This window comes from Rhipicephalus microplus, unplaced genomic scaffold (genome assembly GCF_043290135.1).
Source record: "Rhipicephalus microplus isolate Deutch F79 unplaced genomic scaffold, USDA_Rmic scaffold_15, whole genome shotgun sequence".
NCBI lineage: Eukaryota > Metazoa > Arthropoda > Arachnida > Ixodida > Ixodidae > Rhipicephalus > Rhipicephalus microplus.
In genome coordinates, this window is record NW_027464588.1 from 21,109,959 (window position 1) to 21,130,559 (window position 20,601).

At 44.5% G+C, this 20,601-nt stretch overlaps 1 protein-coding gene across 1 annotated transcript in view; it reads left to right on the forward strand.

Annotated features, from left to right (window-relative positions):
- The first annotated feature begins 1,873 nt into the window (after window positions 1-1,873).
- Window positions 1,874-20,601, forward strand: part of LOC142784615 (uncharacterized) — a 182,539-nt gene continuing 163,811 nt past the window's right edge. Inside the window, exons 1-5 of the mRNA XM_075883041.1 lie at window positions 1,874-2,090; window positions 2,688-2,772; window positions 6,792-6,971; window positions 15,513-15,581; window positions 16,943-17,003. Coding sequence (XP_075739156.1) covers window positions 2,755-2,772; window positions 6,792-6,971; window positions 15,513-15,581; window positions 16,943-17,003 — 328 coding nt within the window. The 5' untranslated portion in view covers window positions 1,874-2,090; window positions 2,688-2,754. The remainder of the gene's footprint in view (window positions 2,091-2,687; window positions 2,773-6,791; window positions 6,972-15,512; window positions 15,582-16,942; window positions 17,004-20,601) is intronic.

Consider the following 20,601-nt stretch of genomic DNA (forward strand, 5'->3'; position numbering starts at 1 on the left):
AGACGTCCTCGTTGCAGGTGGACGCAGCTGTTCTTATCTTTCAGGCTCCCTGTGTGTTTCTTCGCACAACTGCAACTGCAAGATAAATGTACATATGCATATAATGAAGAGAGGAGGGCCTTATTTATGCCTTTTTTGCTATCAAAATGATAAGTATGCAGACTTTTCGGGGCACGACTAAGATAGGAAGTGTGCAAGCTTAGACGATGTAGAAGCAGCTTTATTTCTTGCAGTAATGCACCCAAATGCATTGTGACATTCACTTCATGAAGGTAGTTTTTGTTTAAAGCGTCTTATGCGACCATTTTACTCAAAACCGAGTTTCGCTTTACACATTTGAATTTCGCGCGTAAAGAACACTGGTCTGGAGGGCATCATTGCATGAAAGACCACGGTTTTCCCTTTGGCTTGCGACAAAGTAGACTCACTGCTTTATTTTAGTCATTGTATTACTTTATTGATACACATTTTTGAGTACGGCGTAGTGGGCGGAACAGGTGCTTAGATGACAGTTGATTGAAAGACAGGGCCTTTGAGATTTGTATTTTTATACAGGACACCGCAGAGAACACAGAGTTTCATACAATAATACCTAGAGGGGAATCTGGCGATAGTGTCTACGCGGGCCCCTTCAGCAGCGCTTGTACCCTCATGGGAGTACAGTGTACTAGAATACTCTAGTACACTATAATGGGACTTATGGGAAGTACACGCTTCGGATCTGCTTCGAGTGGATCACGTTCTTGAAATTCCCAACACTTGTTTGCTGTATGTAAAACAAAGTAATTTGAATGCATGTCTAACCAAAACTCGCTAAATTTTTTCTACACAAACTTTATTGCAAAAGGTTCTTGTGACTAGGTGGTAAAAAGTAAAACCTGGACAAATTTAACCACTACGGTGCGCATTGCTCTGCCATAGCGTTCGAGATTTGGCATCAACAAGTGTAAATAATTATTCTTCAAAACATTTCAAAACGAACACTTTTGTTTTGCCTTCGAAAGTACGTAATAATTATTTATGTAAATAACAGTGCAGTATTAATTGAGAAACACTTAACGTTTTTTCTGCTGCGATGTCAAGTTGTCTGCCCCCCACGCACCTCTCGTTTTGTTGTGAAGTCGAATCGGAAGAGAGTGGTGGTGCGTCGACTTCATGTCGCCATTGTTTTGCACTTATTTTAAACAACTTTTGACCAGACGCGCTAAAAACAAACGTGAACGCGATGTAATACCCTGCATTAGCATGGGACGCTACATCTATGCACAGCAGTGAGTAGACGACGCTTCGCTCATACTGTCAATCCAGCGTTGCAGTAAATTGAGAGGCCTAGCAAGTTTCAGCTTCTTTTAACAACAAAGGCGCAGCTTCAGTCAATCGCACCCACACCACTACCAACTCCACACAAAGAACGAAACTGAAACTGTTGAAAAAGATTCGTAGACAGTTTGCTGGCTAATATGATCCTAGTCGAAGCCTGCAAATAATTCCTCTGAGGCACGCAGGAAGGAAAGGTTTTTTTCCTTCCTCCGTGCTCTGAGGGTACACGATTGCAGCGCCAGATTCCTCTCTAGGCATCATTGTATGAAACTCTATAGCGGAGAACGCCGTCTCATTAAAAAAGATAGAAAAGAAAGTACAACTTTTGAAGTGTGCACCTTCTATTATAAAAATATTGGTATCGTAGGCACATACACATTGTCACTTTTTTTAAAACTAAGAGAAGTTTTGGTTTTGAAGATGACAGCTAGCGCCAACATAACGTCACGGTAAACAATTATAGAGGGCGACACCTGCGCCTCATGGGCCACAGAGCGCGCGCGCTGCAAAAACAGAAGTGTGGTCGCCGGAAGTATCGCTGTATGAACGAAATATGAATCAGCCGCTGGCTTCCGCGGGAATTTCCTCGGTGCCTCAGAAGTGACTAGGTAGCCCACAAACTCCTCATTCTCGTTTAGGTGCTTCAGCATTCGATTCCGTTGTTGCGTTGCTCCTTGGGCCAATGAAACCAAAAATCGAGCACAAGTGGTAGTGTGTAGGTGTTCTGTGGCGAGCAGTGAGCGACCACTTTTCAGCGGCTACGGTGTAAGGTTTGTCAGCTTTCTTTTCTCTTTTAGTTCATTGTTTTTTCACTAACTGATTAATTATTGATTGATATGTGGGGTTTGTTCTCCCAAAACCATCATGTGATTATAAGAGACGCCGTAGTGGAGGGCTCCGGAAATTTTGATTACCTGGGCTTTAACGTGCGCCCAAATCTGAGCACACGGGCCTAGAGCATTTCCGCCTCCATCGGCAATGCAGCCGCCGCAGCCGGCATTCGATCCAGTGACCTGCGGTGCTTTTTCACCAATTGGCAAGCGTTTTTCTGCGCGCGAAACTGCTCTCATTAGACATTGTTCGGAGTATGATGCCCCACACGATTATCTTTGCCGGCCAAAGCCGAGTACGTACGGCAAAGCCCGTCTTTGCTGTACGTACTCGGCTCTCCAGAGCGGAGAGAGGGGCTAGTTGGGCTAGATCACTTCGTACTGCCGAGAGAGTGCTCTACGAAGTGCTCTCTGGCACTGAGTCCCTGTCGAGCTCGAAGAAGCGACCTCGGCAATCTCGTAGCTCACTCTGCCGCTGTACTTAGTAACCTTGCCTGTGCTCACTGGTGCTTGTTTTCTTGGTGTCTGTTGGTGCAGTGACCCGGCTGTACTCGGACCATTTCGGGCTTGCAGCGTGCCTTGGTCGCGACTTGATCTGCCAGTGATGCCGAGGACACACCAGGTGAGCTGCTTGAAAATTCCAACTTTTCTTGCTCGGTTCTGGTAAGCATCGCCGGTTGGACCTCATGGCGAAATGTTTGCATAATAGTGGATCTCTTTGTTTTCGTTTTTCTAACACAACATGAGAAATTAAATCAGTGTACGATTTCAACTGTGTTACTCATTCGACAGTAGTATGCAAAGCATGCAGCACATTAGGGCACCGAATGTGAGAGTGGAACAAAATTTGCTTTAGGAAATATGGTATGACACGAAGAATTGGTAATGACCATTACGTAAACATGAAATAGGAGGGTTGCACATGGGCGTGGCCCACGAGATGGCGCCAGCGTCGAAGAGGCAACGCATCCATCTTTGTGGTCTCCCTCCTTGCCGCCGCGAGCAAGCAGTCGCAGAACTTACACTAGTACGTGGGTGTTATATGGTACACTCACGGCTGCGCGCCTGTGCAAGATTCCTGACCTGTGCTCATAATGGTGAACTGTGCCTTATTTGGTTGCTACAATCACTCGAGTAAGATGGCTGGTCATGACAACGCGTCTGATGTCGGCTTTTTTTTTCACGCCTAAAATGATTGTAAACCGATCGAAAAGGTTTGAATGGTTCAGCTACACACTATGCTGCATGTGCGTTAAACATTTCATTTCCGGTAAGTGTTCAGAACCTATGCAACATCATAGAGGCTCGATTTTGTGGTGAAACACTTGTGTTTTCGCGACGTGCGCTATGAAGCTTTGTTTACGCAGCAAGAGAGACGAGCGCGCGGACTACGACCGCGATCGCTGCTTATCACCGGTATCATTCAGGTAGGTGTGGCGTGTTACTGATTTCGGTGTGTTAGTAAACAGTCAGTGACGCAGTGCGTTCTCGTTTACCCATGCTTTAAAGAGCCGAGCACATTAACGTCGATCAGTTACAATCGAGACCGTATGTGATTTCTGAGTGCGCAACTACCCGACGCGCGTGATTGGACCCTGCAGCAAAGAGCATTTTTTATTGCAAGCGGCTTGGGCTCAACCATGAACAAACTATGCCAATTGTATCACCTCACATGCTCTTGCAAATGGTGAAGCCCTTCCACACAAAGAATTCGGGAAACGACACCACCGCGGTGAAAAAAAATATTTGTCCGAACACTCAGCAAGAGGAACCAGTTTTGTTTCCGTCGACGACGTGGCGGCTGTCTCTAACTCGATGCTGTTGGACCCATCCGCTAGAGACATAGTTGTGGAAGTCCATCAATTTACAGGCTTTAAGCTCGTCCCTTGTTGCAAAGCTTGGGACGCCAACAAGGTGGTCCTTAATGTCCGTGAGCTTGATGCGGGATTAAGACTTCACATCCCACACAGATTCATCGCTGCTGAAGTCGATCAGGTCGATATCCGCCGCAAATGTGAACCTTATGTTCGTAGCGAAGTTTCGCCGGACTTCGGAAGTCACGCGCGTAAGCACTCAGTGGAATTTCACCACGTTTGTACCGTACGTAGTGGCACGCACACAACCTCTCACTGCCGCTCGCCACTTCAAAAAGGGCGTGCTTAGACCACTGACATGGCGGTAAAGGCAAACGCCGCTAGCGCCTCAAGCGGATGACGTCACGTGCAACCCTCCTATAGATATGTTCCCATTCAACGTGAACTTGGTTTACAGCGCGACACCAGAAACACGGACACAAGGAAGCAGGCAGGCAGAAGAGAAAGAGACTCCAGAGCCCTCCACTATGCCGTCTCATAATCACATGGTGGTTTTTGGATGTTAAACCCGACATATCAATCAATCTATCGCGAAAGAAATGACAGCATTTTGCATTAACGAGCTCATACCAGTGCCATCCTGTCTTTTCTTTTTCTTTTTTCTCTTTTGCTCCTTCCTTGTGTCTGTGTTTTTGATGTTTCACTATAAACCAAGTTCACTATAATTCCCAGCCAACTGGCCCAACTTTCTGTCTTACCAAGATATGTCCCTAAATGGACTGATTTTCTGTGGCTGGTCTATCTTTGCTTATATGTTGCTTTGTTGCACTTGGTTCTGTGTATACTTTCTGTGTACTTTCTTCTTAACTATTAGCATTCTTAAATGCATCTTGAGATGCGCAACATTACTGCCTCCACGGTAAATGGGTTCTGCGGAAGCTCACAAGGCCAGAAGAGGCTCATTTTAGGCTAAAATGAATTTTCTTAACACCGAAGCTGCTTAAGCCTGCCATAAAAAGCTTTGGACGGCACAAAAAGCTATCAACCTCGTTAACCATTGACTCACCCAAAGATAAATACCGTGGAGGCACGTTTCAACTTTGCTGAAGCATCTGTGCGGAGCGCTTAAGCGGTGCATATGAGAGAATAACTAGGGAACTGGAAAGGCAGCGGCCACTGTGTGGAAACATCTCCCACTCCCCCCCCCCCCCCCCCCGAAGTGACGGAAGCCCTGAGCGAACGACGACGTGCCCATAGATTTATGGGAGGTGCGAACACCGTATTTCAGTGAGAGTTTCTGTGCCTGGAGCTAGGGCATCCGTTTTGCGTCTGCGACTCACTGTGGTTTAACTCGCTCAAGCCTCTCTTCGTGGAGAAGCAGCCAACAACACTTAGCCTTGAAACTACCTACAAGGAAGCAGATCAAACTTAAAAGTCAGCCAGATTCACTGTTTCAGGCCTTGCATGACTTAGCGGTAGCTTTGCCACTTTTTTACACTTCACACTTTTATTTTTCTGATGGTGGTCATCGTAGCTTCATGCTGCGAGTGGTAGGTCACAATCTTATCCTTTCTGGTTGAAATGTTTCGAAAAACTTTCAACAGAGGAACTTCTGTACTCTGCCACCTGAGCCTTGGTTTAATTGAAAAGTCCTGCTTGAGATGGTTTAAATACTGGCGGTGGCTAGTGATCTTCATATAGTCTGCTAGAACATGGTTGTCATGCGACAAACCTTTAGTAATGGCAATGCGAGATGGATTTGTTTAGTATGTGTAGCTTCTACACTTAAAATGTTGACAAATAATGATTTCTTGTAAATACTTACTTCATTCTCTCTGTGGTAGTTTTCTTTGTGATGCACATTAATTTCTTTTTACAGTGGAAAAAAATCTTTGTACTCGGCTGTGATTGGGGACAAGATTCTTGAAGTCAAGTTTAATTATCGTTCAGCCTGAGGATTTCTCGTAGCACCGATATTAGCATGTTCATCCATTAGGCTTGCCTCTCATGACGCCAAATATATGTGATATATTAATGTAGTTTACTAGCAGCTTTGCAAGTTGAGAGTAAACTTTGCAAGTTGAGAACAAATCAAACACTCTACATCGACGAGCCACCGAGACAACCTTGTGACTTGTCCGCACTTTCACTGCAGTCTGAGAAGCTTAATACATTAAACTTGTTTAAGTCGTTATTGGTGCTAAATTCATAATTTGCCATCGTAAATACTCTGTAGAGTGTGGAAAAAAGGCTTCAAGGACAGTAGAGCTTCCTATTCACAAGTAGAACAAGAGAGATAGCATGATGAGTCTCTCTTTGCATAGTTTCGTCATTGGCCTTGGCTTTGCTTCTCATTTCACGCCACAGTTGTTGCTACTAGAAAAGGAACATATGGGTCCTTAACATTGGCTGTAAATCTTAAAATCGCAAAGAAATTTAAGAAATTTCTGTGGGATTTTGTAGGTACAAGCTTGACTGCTGACTCGAACGTGGCGGGATCGCAGCCTGGCCGCAACCGCTGCATTTCTGATGGAGGCAAAATTGGTTGAGGCTTGTGTACTTCGATTTAGGTGCAGTTTAAAGAAACATAGGTGGTCGAAATTTGCGGAGCCTTCCACTACGACACCCCTCATAATCGTATAGATTAATATTCTATGCACAGATGCACTTCTAGCTGATTTAAGTGCATTGTCATCAAGGACTGCTATAACGAGTGTCTAGCCACTCCGGGTTAGACCAGACACCCTCAGTTCTGAACTGATTCACCGCCTTCTGAGGGCACGTTCCTGAACATTATGGACATACCATGCCCTCTCAATCGCTGCAGGCTCCCCAAGGTGCTGCTGCCTCCAGCTCTGCTTCAAAGACGGCCTACTGCCAGCACAGCCTCGCACATCGTGGTCGCCTGGCAAACGAGCCAGTTAATTTGTACGTCGCTTCAGCATGGCCACTGCCGAATGGCTCACCTCATGGCCTGGAAGACTCTGAAAAAGACAGGCTAGGTCACGTAAGTTAACGCAGTTTGCACTAACACCTTCTGTTCAGGTACTACCAGTTGGCTTTGCTTCATGAGGTTTCTCATGTCTGCATCTGCTAGTTGGCAGTGTCGACATGAGGACTTAGTTCGTTTCTCTATTCATGAAGTCAAAGTTTTTCCTAAGAGAAACTCTTTAGTTTGTTTTAACTTTCAATGAGTGTGTAAAAAAACTCTCTCAGGCAGTAGAATTACAGTGGCATCCCAGAATTCTTGTTTAGATTGGTTGAGAGAAGTTGCTACTGGGGGAGTGTTGCAGTATGCGAATGTGCAAAAGCTGCTAACCTACAGAGTAATGCATGAGACCCAGGTTATTGAGGGGTTCTTTTCATGGCAAGTTAGTTAATGTGTGATGTCTGTGATCCTACAAAGCAAATGGGTGTCCAATATGATGATCGTTTGAGAGTGCTTTTTTTATACCGCACAATACGTTTGAATGAACTAGCGGGGGTTTTCCTTTATGCTGTTCAATACTCTGATATTTGTGGGCATTAAATTTTCTCTGCTTAGAACTAATGTATATTCATTTTATTTGTAGCATCTCTTTATTGTCCACTCTGCTGTATTCTAATAAAATCTGTATCTTGAGTTTTGTATTTATCATTAACCTTTCTTTGTTCAGTGGGCTTTAATACTCGGACGGTGTGCTACTATATTATAGGAACAATGCCCATAAATCTATCATTTCCTTGCAAAGCAGTTCTCTTTGGTGTAAATGAAACGTTATTTTTAGGCGTGTGCAAATTTTCGAATGCTTCGAATATTCAAACGAATAGTAGAGTATTTGAATTCACTTCGATTCGAATTTAAATATAGAATGTTTCGAAGTATTCGCCTTGCCGTTGACTTGCCTTACCAGAGAAGTCGCATTCGTATGGAATGAAGAACAGCGAAAATCGTTTGACGAGCTGCGGCAACATCTTCAGAAGCCACCAGTCCTCGCACACTCTGATGATGACGCCCCGACAACAGTGCACACTGACGCTAGCAATGTTGGCTTGGGAGCTGTACTCGTGCAGTGGCAGGATGGCGCTGAACGAGTAATTGCTTTCGCGAGCAGAACTTTTTCACTTGCGGAAGAAAACTATTCCACCACGGAAAAGAGTGACTTGTGGTAGTGTGGGCCGTTATGAAATTCCGCCCATATCTGTATGGCCGTCCTTTTAATGTTGTCAGCGGCCATCACTCCCTCTGCTGGCTGACAAATTTAAAGGACCCTTTAGGACGGTTTGTGCGCTGGAGCCTGAAGCTTCAAGAAAATGACATGACGGTGGCCTACAGATCGGGGAAGCGACACTCCGACGCCGATTGCTTTTCTCGTGCGCCATACGAACCTGCAACAGCAGATGATGACGATACAGTCTTTGTCGGGTTGTAAACACTGCTACTATCACACAGCTGCAACGAGACGACCCGGAACAAGGACCCGTATTTCGTTTTTTGGAAGGTCACGCTTCAGCTGTACCTAGACTGTTTGCGAGAGGGCTTTCGTCGTTTTGCTTGCGCAACGACGTCCTGTATAAAATGAACTTCACGTCACACGAAAACGGCTACTTACTTGTCATGCCAACATCTCTAAGGAGTGAAGTATTACAGGCATGCCACGATGAACCAACATCCGGCCACTTGGGTTACACGCGTGCGCTGTGCTGAGTGAGGCAGAAATACTATTGGCCAAGACTGACGGTGACTGACCGTTCAACACTATGTTCGGACGTTCCTTGATTGCCAGCGCAGAAAAGTCCCGCCCGTAAAACCAGCAGGCCTCCTCCATCCTATTGACGTGCCCGTTACTCCATTCGCTCAAGTCGGAATGGATCTTTTGGGCCCATTTCCCGCCTCATCGGCAGGTCGCAGATGGATTATAGTAGCCACCGACTACCTCACTCGTTACGCCGAAACCAAGCCTCTGGAAAGGGGCACGACAAGTAAAGCAGCCCGATTTTTCGTTGAGAATGTGGTGCTGAGGCATGGCGCTCCTTCAGTGGTAATAACTGACAAGGGAACTGCATTCGCAGCCGAACCATTACGGACGGTTTTAAGACTTAGTGGCACATCCCACCGGCGAACAACAGCGTATCATTCGCAAGCGAATGGTCTTACGGAGCGTCTCAACAAGACACTTGCGGATATGCTCTGTTTGTACGTCGATGTCGTTCATAAAAACTGGGACGAGATCTGGCCGCATGTCACGTTCGCCTATAATGCGGCTTATCAAGAAACAAGAACGCCATTTCGCCTTCTTCATTGTCTTGAAGTCACCATTATACTGGATGCTATGCTGCCGCACGAGCGCAAAAAGGTTGAGACGGATGCTGATTATATCACCCAGCTTGCCGAAGAAGCCAGACAACTTGCACGCCTACGTATTAGTCGCCAGCAGGACTACGATTCAAGATGGTACAACTTTCGTCACCGTCTAGTCTCATACAAGCCAAGAGAGAAAGTTTGGATATGGACTCCTATTCGGCACCGTGGCCTCTCGGAAAAAAATGTTAAGACGGTACTTTGGGCCCCTATAATGTTCTACGACGTCTCAGTGACGTTAATTATGAGGTTGTTTCTGATACTGCGCACTAATCCTTAAGGCGTCGAAGGAGTGCTCCAGAAGTTGTGCACGTTGTTCGGATTAAAGCTTATTTCTTTGAATGAACTCGTGCGTTTCCAATGAGTACAAACCACTTTGATCATAAAGCATTGGAACTATGCTTTTTTGCATGGGAGGCTAATGTCACGGCTAAAGGCCAGGCAAGAAGACGGAGGACTACGAAGTGATGAGCGTAGACAGCACCCACGGTTGCTCCAAGGAAGACGACGACGAAGCGGCTGCTTTTTTGATCTGTTAATACAGACCTCGTTTCTCCTGGTTGCACCGTCCTGTATCCTATTATTTTCACGTCGCGACAACATGAACGAATAGATCTATACTTGTCCCCCTTGTAACCACCTGTAATGGTAGTTTCACTGCAATGTAGTGGTGTTGAGCCATGAAATCGCCTTGCTAGAAAAATTTAGCTTTGCCGCGAAGTCCTACTTTAAATTTTCAGGGGCCCTGCAACACTGGTTAAGCATGGCCAGCTGACGCTGCTAATCGGTAGTCGAGGCAACGGAGAACGTGTGAGCTTAATATTATTGCGCAGCACGCGACCTGGAATTCACAAATTCTCAGTCGGATAAAAATTGCTCTCTTATTATTATTTACAATACTGCTAACCCCAATGATAGGGGCTCTAGCAGGGTGGTACAAAACATATAACAAGGTTTTTTAACAAATACACCAAATTCAGACAATACAAAATTCAACTGACAATGCAGACAAGCATTTCGTAATACAAAATACATCAGGGTTACAATTGAAGGAGAGCCTGAACTGTATCGCAGTCAACTACCGTTACTACGTCTTTATTGAGTTCATTCCATTCTGTTACAGCTCGGGGAAAAAAAGAATATTTAAAAACATTGTTCTTGCATTTAAATGGCACTAATGAGTATGGATGTCGTAGCCTTGTAGAATAACCGCTGGAAAAAGAAATGTAGTCACACGTTCGGCTCTGTAAATTAAAGGATTGCTTCTTTCAGCAAATGACGCCACTATGTCAAAAATCGCTCGTCACAGCCATTGTACCAGCCATTGGCTGATTTGAGCATGGTTGTTATTGGGGCCGCCGTGGGTAGCCACGTATTCAAAGAAAAAAAAAGAATGCCCAAGGTCACGACACACACCCAACATATTTTCTTTCCCTATGCCATCTCTCGCGGCTTTGCTTCAAGCGCTTTCGTCGAGACAAGAAGGGAGAATGAAGTTGTAGCATGTGGGAAATCGCTAAACTCCGTTCATACTGGACAGGCTCTAGAAGCTTTTGCAGCGGTTAATTCGCGAGGCAATAAGCTTCTTTAGTGAATCCATTCCATGGCTACTTGAAAAGTTGTTGAAAAACCCTTTAAATGAACACATGATCCTCAAATCGATTGAGCATTTTTTTAAGCTTAAAAGCTTGCTTTGTTGACTTATAGATTCTAACTGTAATGAATAATGTTACGTATTTTACAGGTTATCACTTGCATCCTACCGAAAGTCAAATCCTGCTACTTCTCTAAGTTGTCTTGACTTCATTTGAACGGGAAAGAAAATAAAGCACTTTTGCATAGAGGCCTTATTTATATTTTAAAAAAATTGTGCAGGACAGTTAGGTCATGATAAATATGCCCATTTTTCTTTTTACATCGTATATTTTATTTGATTCGAAATTATTCGACCAAAAACCCTATTCGCTTTGAACTTAAAATTCACTGTTCGTACAAGCTTAGTTATTTTTGTTGTAACACCTTCTACGGTGATACTCTTGGGCAAATCGTAGGCTACGAGTGAATGCACGACTCATGCGCCAATGAGTGCAAAAAAAATTAGATGCCTTGTCTCTAGGTCTTAATTGCTACCACCCCAATAATCCTCTGTTAAACAAGGCAACGAGAATCTCTTAGTGGTAGCTAACACTTCAAATAAGGAGGTGTGCATATGATTCTTATTAAAATTATGTACTTTATCCAACTTGTAGCAACACAGACCGAAGTTTTTCTAGACTCCGTTTTTAGTATGGCACGTGGAAATGAAAAATTTATCTGTGAACGCTCATTTAACTGTGCTAAACGAGTGTACCGATTTATGTGTCGTGATATTAGAGAAAAAAAAACTGTGCAATCCATTATTGTAACAGCTTCATGGCACCGTCATGCAGTCGGACCTGGCCTGTTGAGTCGGACGCGTGCGGCCATCGGAATATTGGCATTTTTTCGCTGCCACTGTTAAGCAAGGTGGCTTACAGCTTGCGCATTGGAACAACCACATTGTCTGAGTGGATGTCGAGACTGATTTCTTCAGTGCTTTTAGCCGCTTAATGGAATTCACCACCTGCCCCGATGACCTGGCCAATAACGAGGGCTTATCATAACTACGTAGCTGAGCCAAAGCCAGTTTTAGTTCAAATTGCCGTTTTTAAATTTAAAATTGAGGTTGTCACGTGCTTGTGTCAGTGATAAAGGCAATACTCGAACTAGTGAATATGGAACTGCATATTTTAAAACCTGTGTCCAGAAAATGAGACAACCTGTGCAATGAAACGATAGTCAAGCATAGTTGTCAGTTTTTGTCCGTAATCTTATTATCGATGGAACATTTCTTCTATGCATGCATGGTCAACTATTGCAGTGTTATCGCTGGAATGTTCGATAATGTATGCATAATTGCTAAACTCTTGTTGCTTGCATACATTGGAACAGCATAAGCAATGAAAGGTTTCAGAATATTTTGGCGTGGCCTGTCCCCATAAGCGGTTAGAAACGTATGCTTTAATAATATAGAAATAGCTGTGGTCTAACGTCCCAAAACGACGTTATGATTATGAAGAACAGTGTAGTGGGGGCAAGATGGCAAGATGGGCCAGTTGGATTACGTTCATAATTTAATATAGACCACTAAAGTATGGACGGGCAGAATACTGTACTTGTCAGCCTCTTCTGTCCGTCCGTTTTAGTGCGCTTCAACAAAATTTTCAAATATGAACGTAGTAGGGGCTTTGAAAATTTTGACCAGGTTCTTTAATGTGCTCCTAGAGCCAAGTACATGAGCCTCGCACATTTTTGCATTAATTGAAAGTGCGGCCAATACCGCTGGTATTCGGTCCCGCGACCATAGGGTTAACATTCGAGCGTAATCGTCACTACACCACCATAGTGTGCATGTATTGATTTTGTGAAGGAATTTGACTAGGGCAGGAAAATACAGATGCACCTGTGACAATATTGGGCACTGTACATTAGTCAAAAATGCAGTTAAATGTACATACAGTTAAAGGCAGTTAATTGTACGTACAGTAAAATGTATGTGCATGACACTCCAGTGAGGTTACTACAGTAATTCCTTAACTCGAAGCCGTGAAATCCAGGGAAAATTTCGAGATAAGCAATATTTCTACTTAAGCAAAACGTCGAAAATATTTGCCCAGGTCACTGCAAAAGAAAAGCCAGTGTTGTTGGGAAAAGCCGCACTGCACGAGAGAGCTACTGTAAATAAAGGCACAAGAATTCGCAGGGAAAAAGAATTTATCACCGAGGACCAAAAACTGTGTAATTCTCGTCTGTTTCGCGTTCTTGCTCGGTCCGAGAAAGGCGTTTTACAGTTGCTCAACTCATCGTATGAGCCGTTGTTCGCCACCACTGCATTCGGCCTTGTTGCGGAGCAAGTGTAGCATGTGTAGCATAACATAGAAGCACTGATGCAGTTTTAGATTTTTTTTTCTTGAAGGCAGATTAACATAGACTTGCACCCTACACCAACATGTCAGTAACTGTGCTTTTGCATAGCATTTGTCTACGTGAACTTCAAGTATTTAATCTTTCTAGTGCAACATGTAGATTACGAAACATTAATCAGTTTATCGTGTTAGCAGCAACATCTTTTTTTCAGAAATGGAAGTTGCAGCAAATTGACAGGCAGTGTTTCAACAATGTGTAATTGGTACTGACTGAAAAAAAAAAGAATGTTCAAAGTGCTCTTGAACAGAAGTTGTATTGCGAGCTCATCTAGATGTCGAACAGAGTTCGGGTTTTTGTATCTAGCTCATGAGTGGGACTAAATCTACATTCTACTTTAATCGTGGAGGCGATCTCTAGTCGCTTCTATCATTTCTATCATCTGGGTGGGGCCTCTCCGGCCTACCAAAGTTATTTCAAACTGTAATGTAGATTGTTTATGTGCCTGTTTCAATTAAAGTCCTTCCATTGCAAGCTTTGAAACTGGTTTGCATGTTTTGCTCGCAAAATTCCAGAACTTGAGGTAGCAGTGACTCTACTTGGGCTCGTCTCTTTGTAGCTCTGTTTAGCACAATGATTGTGTGCTAGGCTTTGTTGGAATGTTCACTTGTTGTTATTTAAGTTTTGTTGACAGCGCTTATCTTTGCGAACCGTGAAAATGCTCTAGGCATGTGATTCATAGTGCCATACCTATAAGACCAGGGCACGCTATTATGTAAACATATCCCGAGTACTTCTTGTTGGGCTAGTTGGTAAAAACATGGCTGAAAATAAGGAATGCAAGGCAGAATACGGCTTGGGTTTTACTTGTATAGAGTCTAACCTGCATATATTGAGATCTCGAAGATATTGCAACTATACTTTCTTTCAGAAGTTCCCTTCAGCACTGTGAAGGCTGCAGGGCCCCCTGCCAATAAGAAAGGCGATCAGCCCCTCTACATGTATTCATCCGCGCTGTGTCGGCTCATTGAATTGTCCTTCCACACTCATTGCATGTAACGTGGGTGGTTTATGAACTTTAAAAAATAAGTAATACTGTCAAACTGGCCATTACTCTTCAACTTCAGGAAGTTTGGCGTCTTAACTATATGATTTGTGGCTCTACGGAAGATCGGTAGACGCTCGTGCCAGCAGATATCTTCCCTTTGTGGCTCTCTGACGCTGTTCGTGGCTCTGGTATGACTGCTTCTCTTTCGACGTGTTCCTTCTAGTCTCTCGCTGCAATGTTTCTTGTCTATCTTTTTTTGTTTCACCGAAAGAGCATCTGACACACGCGGAACGCTGTGCGAGGTCGCATGTCTGATATTTGGCGATGCAGTGTTTTTCGCCTGGCGGCACAGCCCTGGCATCGGCGCGTTAGGCTTATCAGATATGGCTACACAAGCAGCATATCTCACTAATAACGACAAAATGTACCTGATGCTTCATCCTCAGAGTAAGATCAAACAAATCGATGGCTCATTTGACCATTTATTTGTTGCTGTCAGTGCAGTGGGCGTTTAGCAGGTGCAAGTTCAAATCAAGCGGGCGCTGCCATGTTGAATTGTAACCATAGTTACTGCCAGTAGCTGACACAAAAAATTAGATGTTCAGGAAATAAATGCGACGAAGAAACACATTGCACACACCAAGCAAATGTCACTTTTCGACAACCCTGCCAATTTGAAGGCACTTGTATGAGGGGCTACGTTTTGCTACACAAGCGTGTGGCTTTGTTACACCCCGTAGCTTTGGTAGTGCTCAACCAAAGTGGTGTAACAGAGTATAGTTCAATATATCGTATGATTCAATAAGGAACATTAAAAAGGATCAGCCATATTTTCAGTGTGAAAGCTTATTTTACCGCACTGCTTTATGTTAATGCAAGAAAGGTAGCTTTACAGCAGTGCGTGAGGACTCTTTAAGCTCTTATTTTTCAGCGTTAGTAGTTACATGTGCAGGTTATATATGAAAGCAAGGATCATGTGCAAAAGTAATACAGCATCTATGTAAATAGCACCACTACCCACATGTGCAGCTATGTGAGCTCTTTCGGCGCCAAAAAAGCCATTAGTCTGCCTCGGCCTGAATTTCAGCCTTGTTCTGTTGGCATCGCTGAATGTCACTCTTCGGCTTGCTACAATTTCGCATGTGGCATGTGTTGTCACATAGCATAACATGTGTTTAGTAACTCGGCCCTGCATTCTTTTTCGTGTGCCCTTTCAGTTCTGGGCACAGGTCTTGGAGAAACCTGACACAGCACTTCTCTTGTCACCCAGCCGGCAACGACCACGGGTGGGTTTCTGCTCCTTGTGGCGTTGCTCTAAGGTTTTGGAAACATTTTGCAGTACAGTATCGTCGGGAGAGTGCAACGCTGTTTGCATTATGCTTCCGTGTTTGGGGCTTACGTACCAGTGCCTTGAAGAACTGTTTATTTTTCACAGCAACCAGTTCTAGGTACAATAGAATGAAGTTTATTGGACCACATTTGAGAGTACTCAACGTTGTTGGCCAGGCAATAAAGAGCACGCTGCGTGAAGTCGTCATCGTGCTTACTCAATCTCATTGTCGACTCTAATGTAGATCGACCTTTTACAATTGCTCTGCATAACACACCCACAAAAGAAAATCGTGAGCGCATTCAATAAAGACATTTATGTACCATGTCGCTGAAGAAAAAGTGAGATTTCAGTTTAGAATGGTGGCTTCATGGCGGCACCTCAGACCTGTACAGACAAGCTAGCTTCAGGGCAATTGGCAAGGATTATCTGTAGAAAAGCTTCTGCGAATCATTGCTTAAAGTACTGCTTGCATGCAAGGAAATGTAATATATTTCACAGGCACGGCCGGAAGATAAACTTAATGTTGTAATCATGCCACAGCGTGCCTGATTTCTTGTTAATTTAGGTTTCGGTTGTAAGTCTACCTTGGAAACTAAACAAATTTTGGTTTCGATTGAAGTCAACTGCCCACAAATAATTTCAGATTTAGATAAAATGGGTATATCTACAATGGTATAAATATGGTACTAGATAGGGGAAGGGGAAGAGATGCAGGTAAGGTGGGCATTGGGGCTTTTTGTGCCAGTGCAAAGGAGGCAATCAAAAGCGAGCAGCTAAGCTAAAACTGAGCTCTCCACATGGCCGATAACAGAGGCAGCTGGCGCTCCCCTTATCTTGCAGATATCATGAAATGATTGCCAAAACTGGGCAAAATGACTGGCTACTAAATGTGTGTTGTCTCCACACACATGCTCAATATTGGAGGTGACACGACCGAAAGGTAGAGACATTGTGTATAGGCACTAGAGCTGCCTGTGCAGTCTATAAGCACTACGAAATTCTTTCAACAGCAAGTGTTTCACTTTTTGTTTCTGTATACGTTGCTCGGAACGGTGGCTTGACTGTAAAAGGAAAGTTTGGGGTGCCTACACCATAGGTCGGTATAACAAAAGTGGAACTCACTCAGTCGAAATACACAATTTGTGTTTTGCACTCGCTCGGACTCAGGCTCGCCAAAATATTGCGCCCCGATTCGTAGCTTGATCTGTGTTTGAGTGAGTCCAAGTGACTCGACTTATGAGTGAGTTCGCCGACCTATGGTCTACACCACTCTTCGCTTCTTCACATCTGTGCCTACAATTTTTCTTTCCTCAGGTGGCTGATGGTGGTAGAGCTGATAAGAAGACAAGCAAGTGCTCGTCAACAAATATTAAAGGTAAGCTGCACACCTCTGTCAAAATATGCCGCTGTGAAGTGCAGGTAGAAAGGGAGTATGGTTTCGCTTAAATACTGTACGACATTGTAGAAAATAAAGGTGTTAGATAAGGGAAGCAGCATGGAAGGCAACCCCGTGGCAGGCTTGCAAAAAGGCAGAGCAACGGGAGAACGTGCAGAGGGCGAACACATAAACCGAGCTTCGGCGAGACTGCACTCCTGTGTTTATTGCAGGTAGTTTTATGGAGGGAAAAGAAGGGCGATTGGCGAGCGAGGCATGGGCAACATGACTGGCATGCCTTCACTGGGTTGGTAGCAGGAAAAGGGCATTGTGGAGGCCTATCTCTACCCAGTGTCATGGACAGTGTACTTGCATGACACCAGGGGTCTCACGACACAACAAAAAGGATTTTTACAAACTAAAAGTATATCAACTACGATGCCACATGGTTGGGATGAACAAAAGGAAATGCAGTCGGTAAAGATGGCACATTTTGTTGGCCAATGAGAGAAACCAATGCTCAAAGCGCAATGAAAACAGCAGGGATAGACACCAGTCATATGAAATCTGAAAATCCGTCGTTTTTTGCTCATCAGTGTAAAACTTTCTGCGTTTTTGCAGAGGAGTGGAAACATTCAGAGACATTCGCAACCTGAGCAGGCCAGTACCTGCATGTGTAACAGGTCGTTACATAAAAATGAAGGGCATGTGGCTTTACACTCTCAAAAAACATAGTCTTGATGTTTGAAACTGAAAATAGAAGCGAACCTTTCTTGGTGGTCTAGTGGCTAAGGCACTCTGCTGTTGACCTGCAGGTCACAGGATCAAATCCCGGCCACGGCCGCCGTATTTTCGATGAAAGCGAAAATGTTTCCAGCTTGTGTGCTTAGATTCAGGTGCACGTTGAGAACCTCAGGTGGTCAAAATTTCTGGAGCCCTTCACTAGGGCCTCTCTCATAATCATGCGGTGGTTTGTTTTGGGACATTAAACTTCTACAAGAAGTGGGCAATAAAAAAAATCGCCACCATATCCACAAAGTGAGTCACCTTACAGGAGCTTACTCGGTGGTGCATGGGGCCTTTCTTGGCGAGACCATTTCTGTAGGAACGCGTGTTAACGAGCCAGCGCATGATGGGTACGCTGAAGGCAGCATTGTCAGGCACGTTAACCACCTGTCCCTTTATGCTATACTGGCCGCTGGCTAGAGTCTAATTCCTAACGCTCGTAAATAGCAGATGTGGAGCTATCTGGCGTTTTTCATTGGGGTTGAGAGCAGGCAAGTGTTTTTTTTTTCCTTCCAGTTCGGAGGCGGCGCGAGTTTGCACGCGACCAGACCGAACACCACTGACACCCTCCTTTTTTCCTCTCTTTAACATTCATTTCTCTCCTCCACTACTCATCTCCCGTGTGGTGGTGTTGAGGTAACCTCCTGAGAGAGAGACAGTTATGACGCCACGCTTTTCTCTTCACTCTTCTTTTTTACAAAGCCACTTTGTGGGGAAGAGTGGGCAGGTTATTGAAAACCGAAGCCTTAGGTGGCAGCTTGCCATCTAGTGAACATTTTGGAATCACCGGAGAGGCAACCTTAAGCGGCGACCGCAGAAGTGCACACACTGGCAACACTAGTGTACACGCCGGCAGCCGCCGTACATCAAGCCGTGAGCAAAAGGAGCAAGCTCCTAATAAAGCAAAATGTGTCCTCCAATACTCCAACGCCTACAACACTGCTCAAGGGGGGAGGCTACCACAGAAGGGTACCTTTTTTTTGTTGAAATCTCCCAATGAAATTTCAGGGTAGTCTAATTATAAAGCCGTTTGAATAACCACAAAATTTCATGCATTTAGGTTTACTGGTTCCGAAATTACAGCCATTTATTAGGGTAGTGCACATAGGTTTTTCAGTCAGGCGCTTGTGAATTTAATCAATGGGCTAGCGCCGTGAAATTCACTGTGATGATTTTTGGGTGGATGCATTACACTACGACAGAGACCTTTTTTTCAAATTCCTTGCAGAAAATTTTTAGCAGAGCAACAAATTTGGTGTTTGCCATTGAGATTTTATCAATGAAATTTTAATTATCACAAATTACAGATGCGACAAATTTAAAAAGCAGTTCTGTCACTGTTTGGGCTATTTATTCGAGTACATAATAAAACAAATCTGATAGAAATGAGATGAACGGTTGAAGAGATATCGCCAGACAAAACAGCCTCACTGGCCAAAACAAGTCATTTTGAGAAAACGGGCTTTGAAAGTTTCGAACTCGTATTTTGGTCTAAAATTACCCTACAATGTAGCTAGAAATGTTTTTTAGGACTCTTTTCCTTTTCCGCTTTTCCTGCTTGTGTTGCAGCCGTTCCTGAGCCTTTTTCACTAGAAAAGGGTCTTTCTCCGCTGCCCATTGATTGCCGGCATAGCGCTGAGGTTTGGTTGCAAAGCAACACGTTCGCTTTCTTCCGCAGCTAAATCCTCGCATGTCCAAGAACCTGTTGGCACAGTCGATGACGCCGTTGCACAGTTGACGACGCCGTTGCACTGTTCAAGGCCGTAATCGCTGCAGTTAGAGAGCACAGCTCGTCAGGCGCAATTGAGCACGAAACCCCAACACCAGCCTCACTTGTGACGAAGGAGCGTTGCGCGGATGGTGTAGCAACCTCGACGTCATGATAAGCATCAATGCAGTCATCGTCTTGAAAAGACGAAGAAGAAGCTGCTCAGCATCTATGCGACTGTCGCCCAGCATTGGCACGTGAACAAGCCTCACCATGCGTACGAGCCTCATCGGACGCTTTCTTGAACAGAACGCGTGCAGAGTCTCAAACTTTGCCCTGCTCACTCTTAGCGACAGAACAACAATCAGCGTCCCGTGAACAAGGTGAAAGATTATCTCATAAAAGCGGTAAAAGATTGAAGAGCACGTGTGAGAACCGAGGGAAATGATGGCAAACGGGACACACAAAGCACGCCCAGAGAACAGTGGTGCTTGCAAGGCCGTGCCGAGCAAGCACAACTGTTCTCTGGGCGTGCTTTGTGTTGCAATTTATCGGTTTTCAAAGAGCGAGCCCCTCTTAAGGCATTCCTTGTGGACAACTTCAGGTCCTGCATGGTTTCACTGAGAGCTTGCACTGCCATCTGACATGCATAGCCGCGTAGTCTGAAGTGCCGAGGCGCTCTAGTGCTTTGTGTGGAACTATCGCTGTAGAAGTTTCATTAGCCCACATCTGCATCCAGACACTCGTTGAGCTTCTATTTCTCGTGAAGTCATTGAAGGTGTTAACGACGGCAGTCAGTCGTTCACTGGTTCTTGATGTCCACATGGGCTAGTTGTCTGGCTTCTCAGGCACGCTGAAGGTACATGGTGATGTCAAGGTTTTCTTCGTCAGTGATGTTGGGTGGTATGACATCGAGCATGATTGTGAGACTATTATCATGAGACAATTTGAAAGGCTCCATCTGGGTGCTTTCTTATAGTGCCGTGTTGCAACCAAAAGTTTCACGGGTTGAGAGTGTCCCAATTTATGTATTCGATGTTGACTTACAATACTACCGTCTTGACAGCTGTCTACAGCAATGCAAAAATTTGTGAGAGTTGGTAG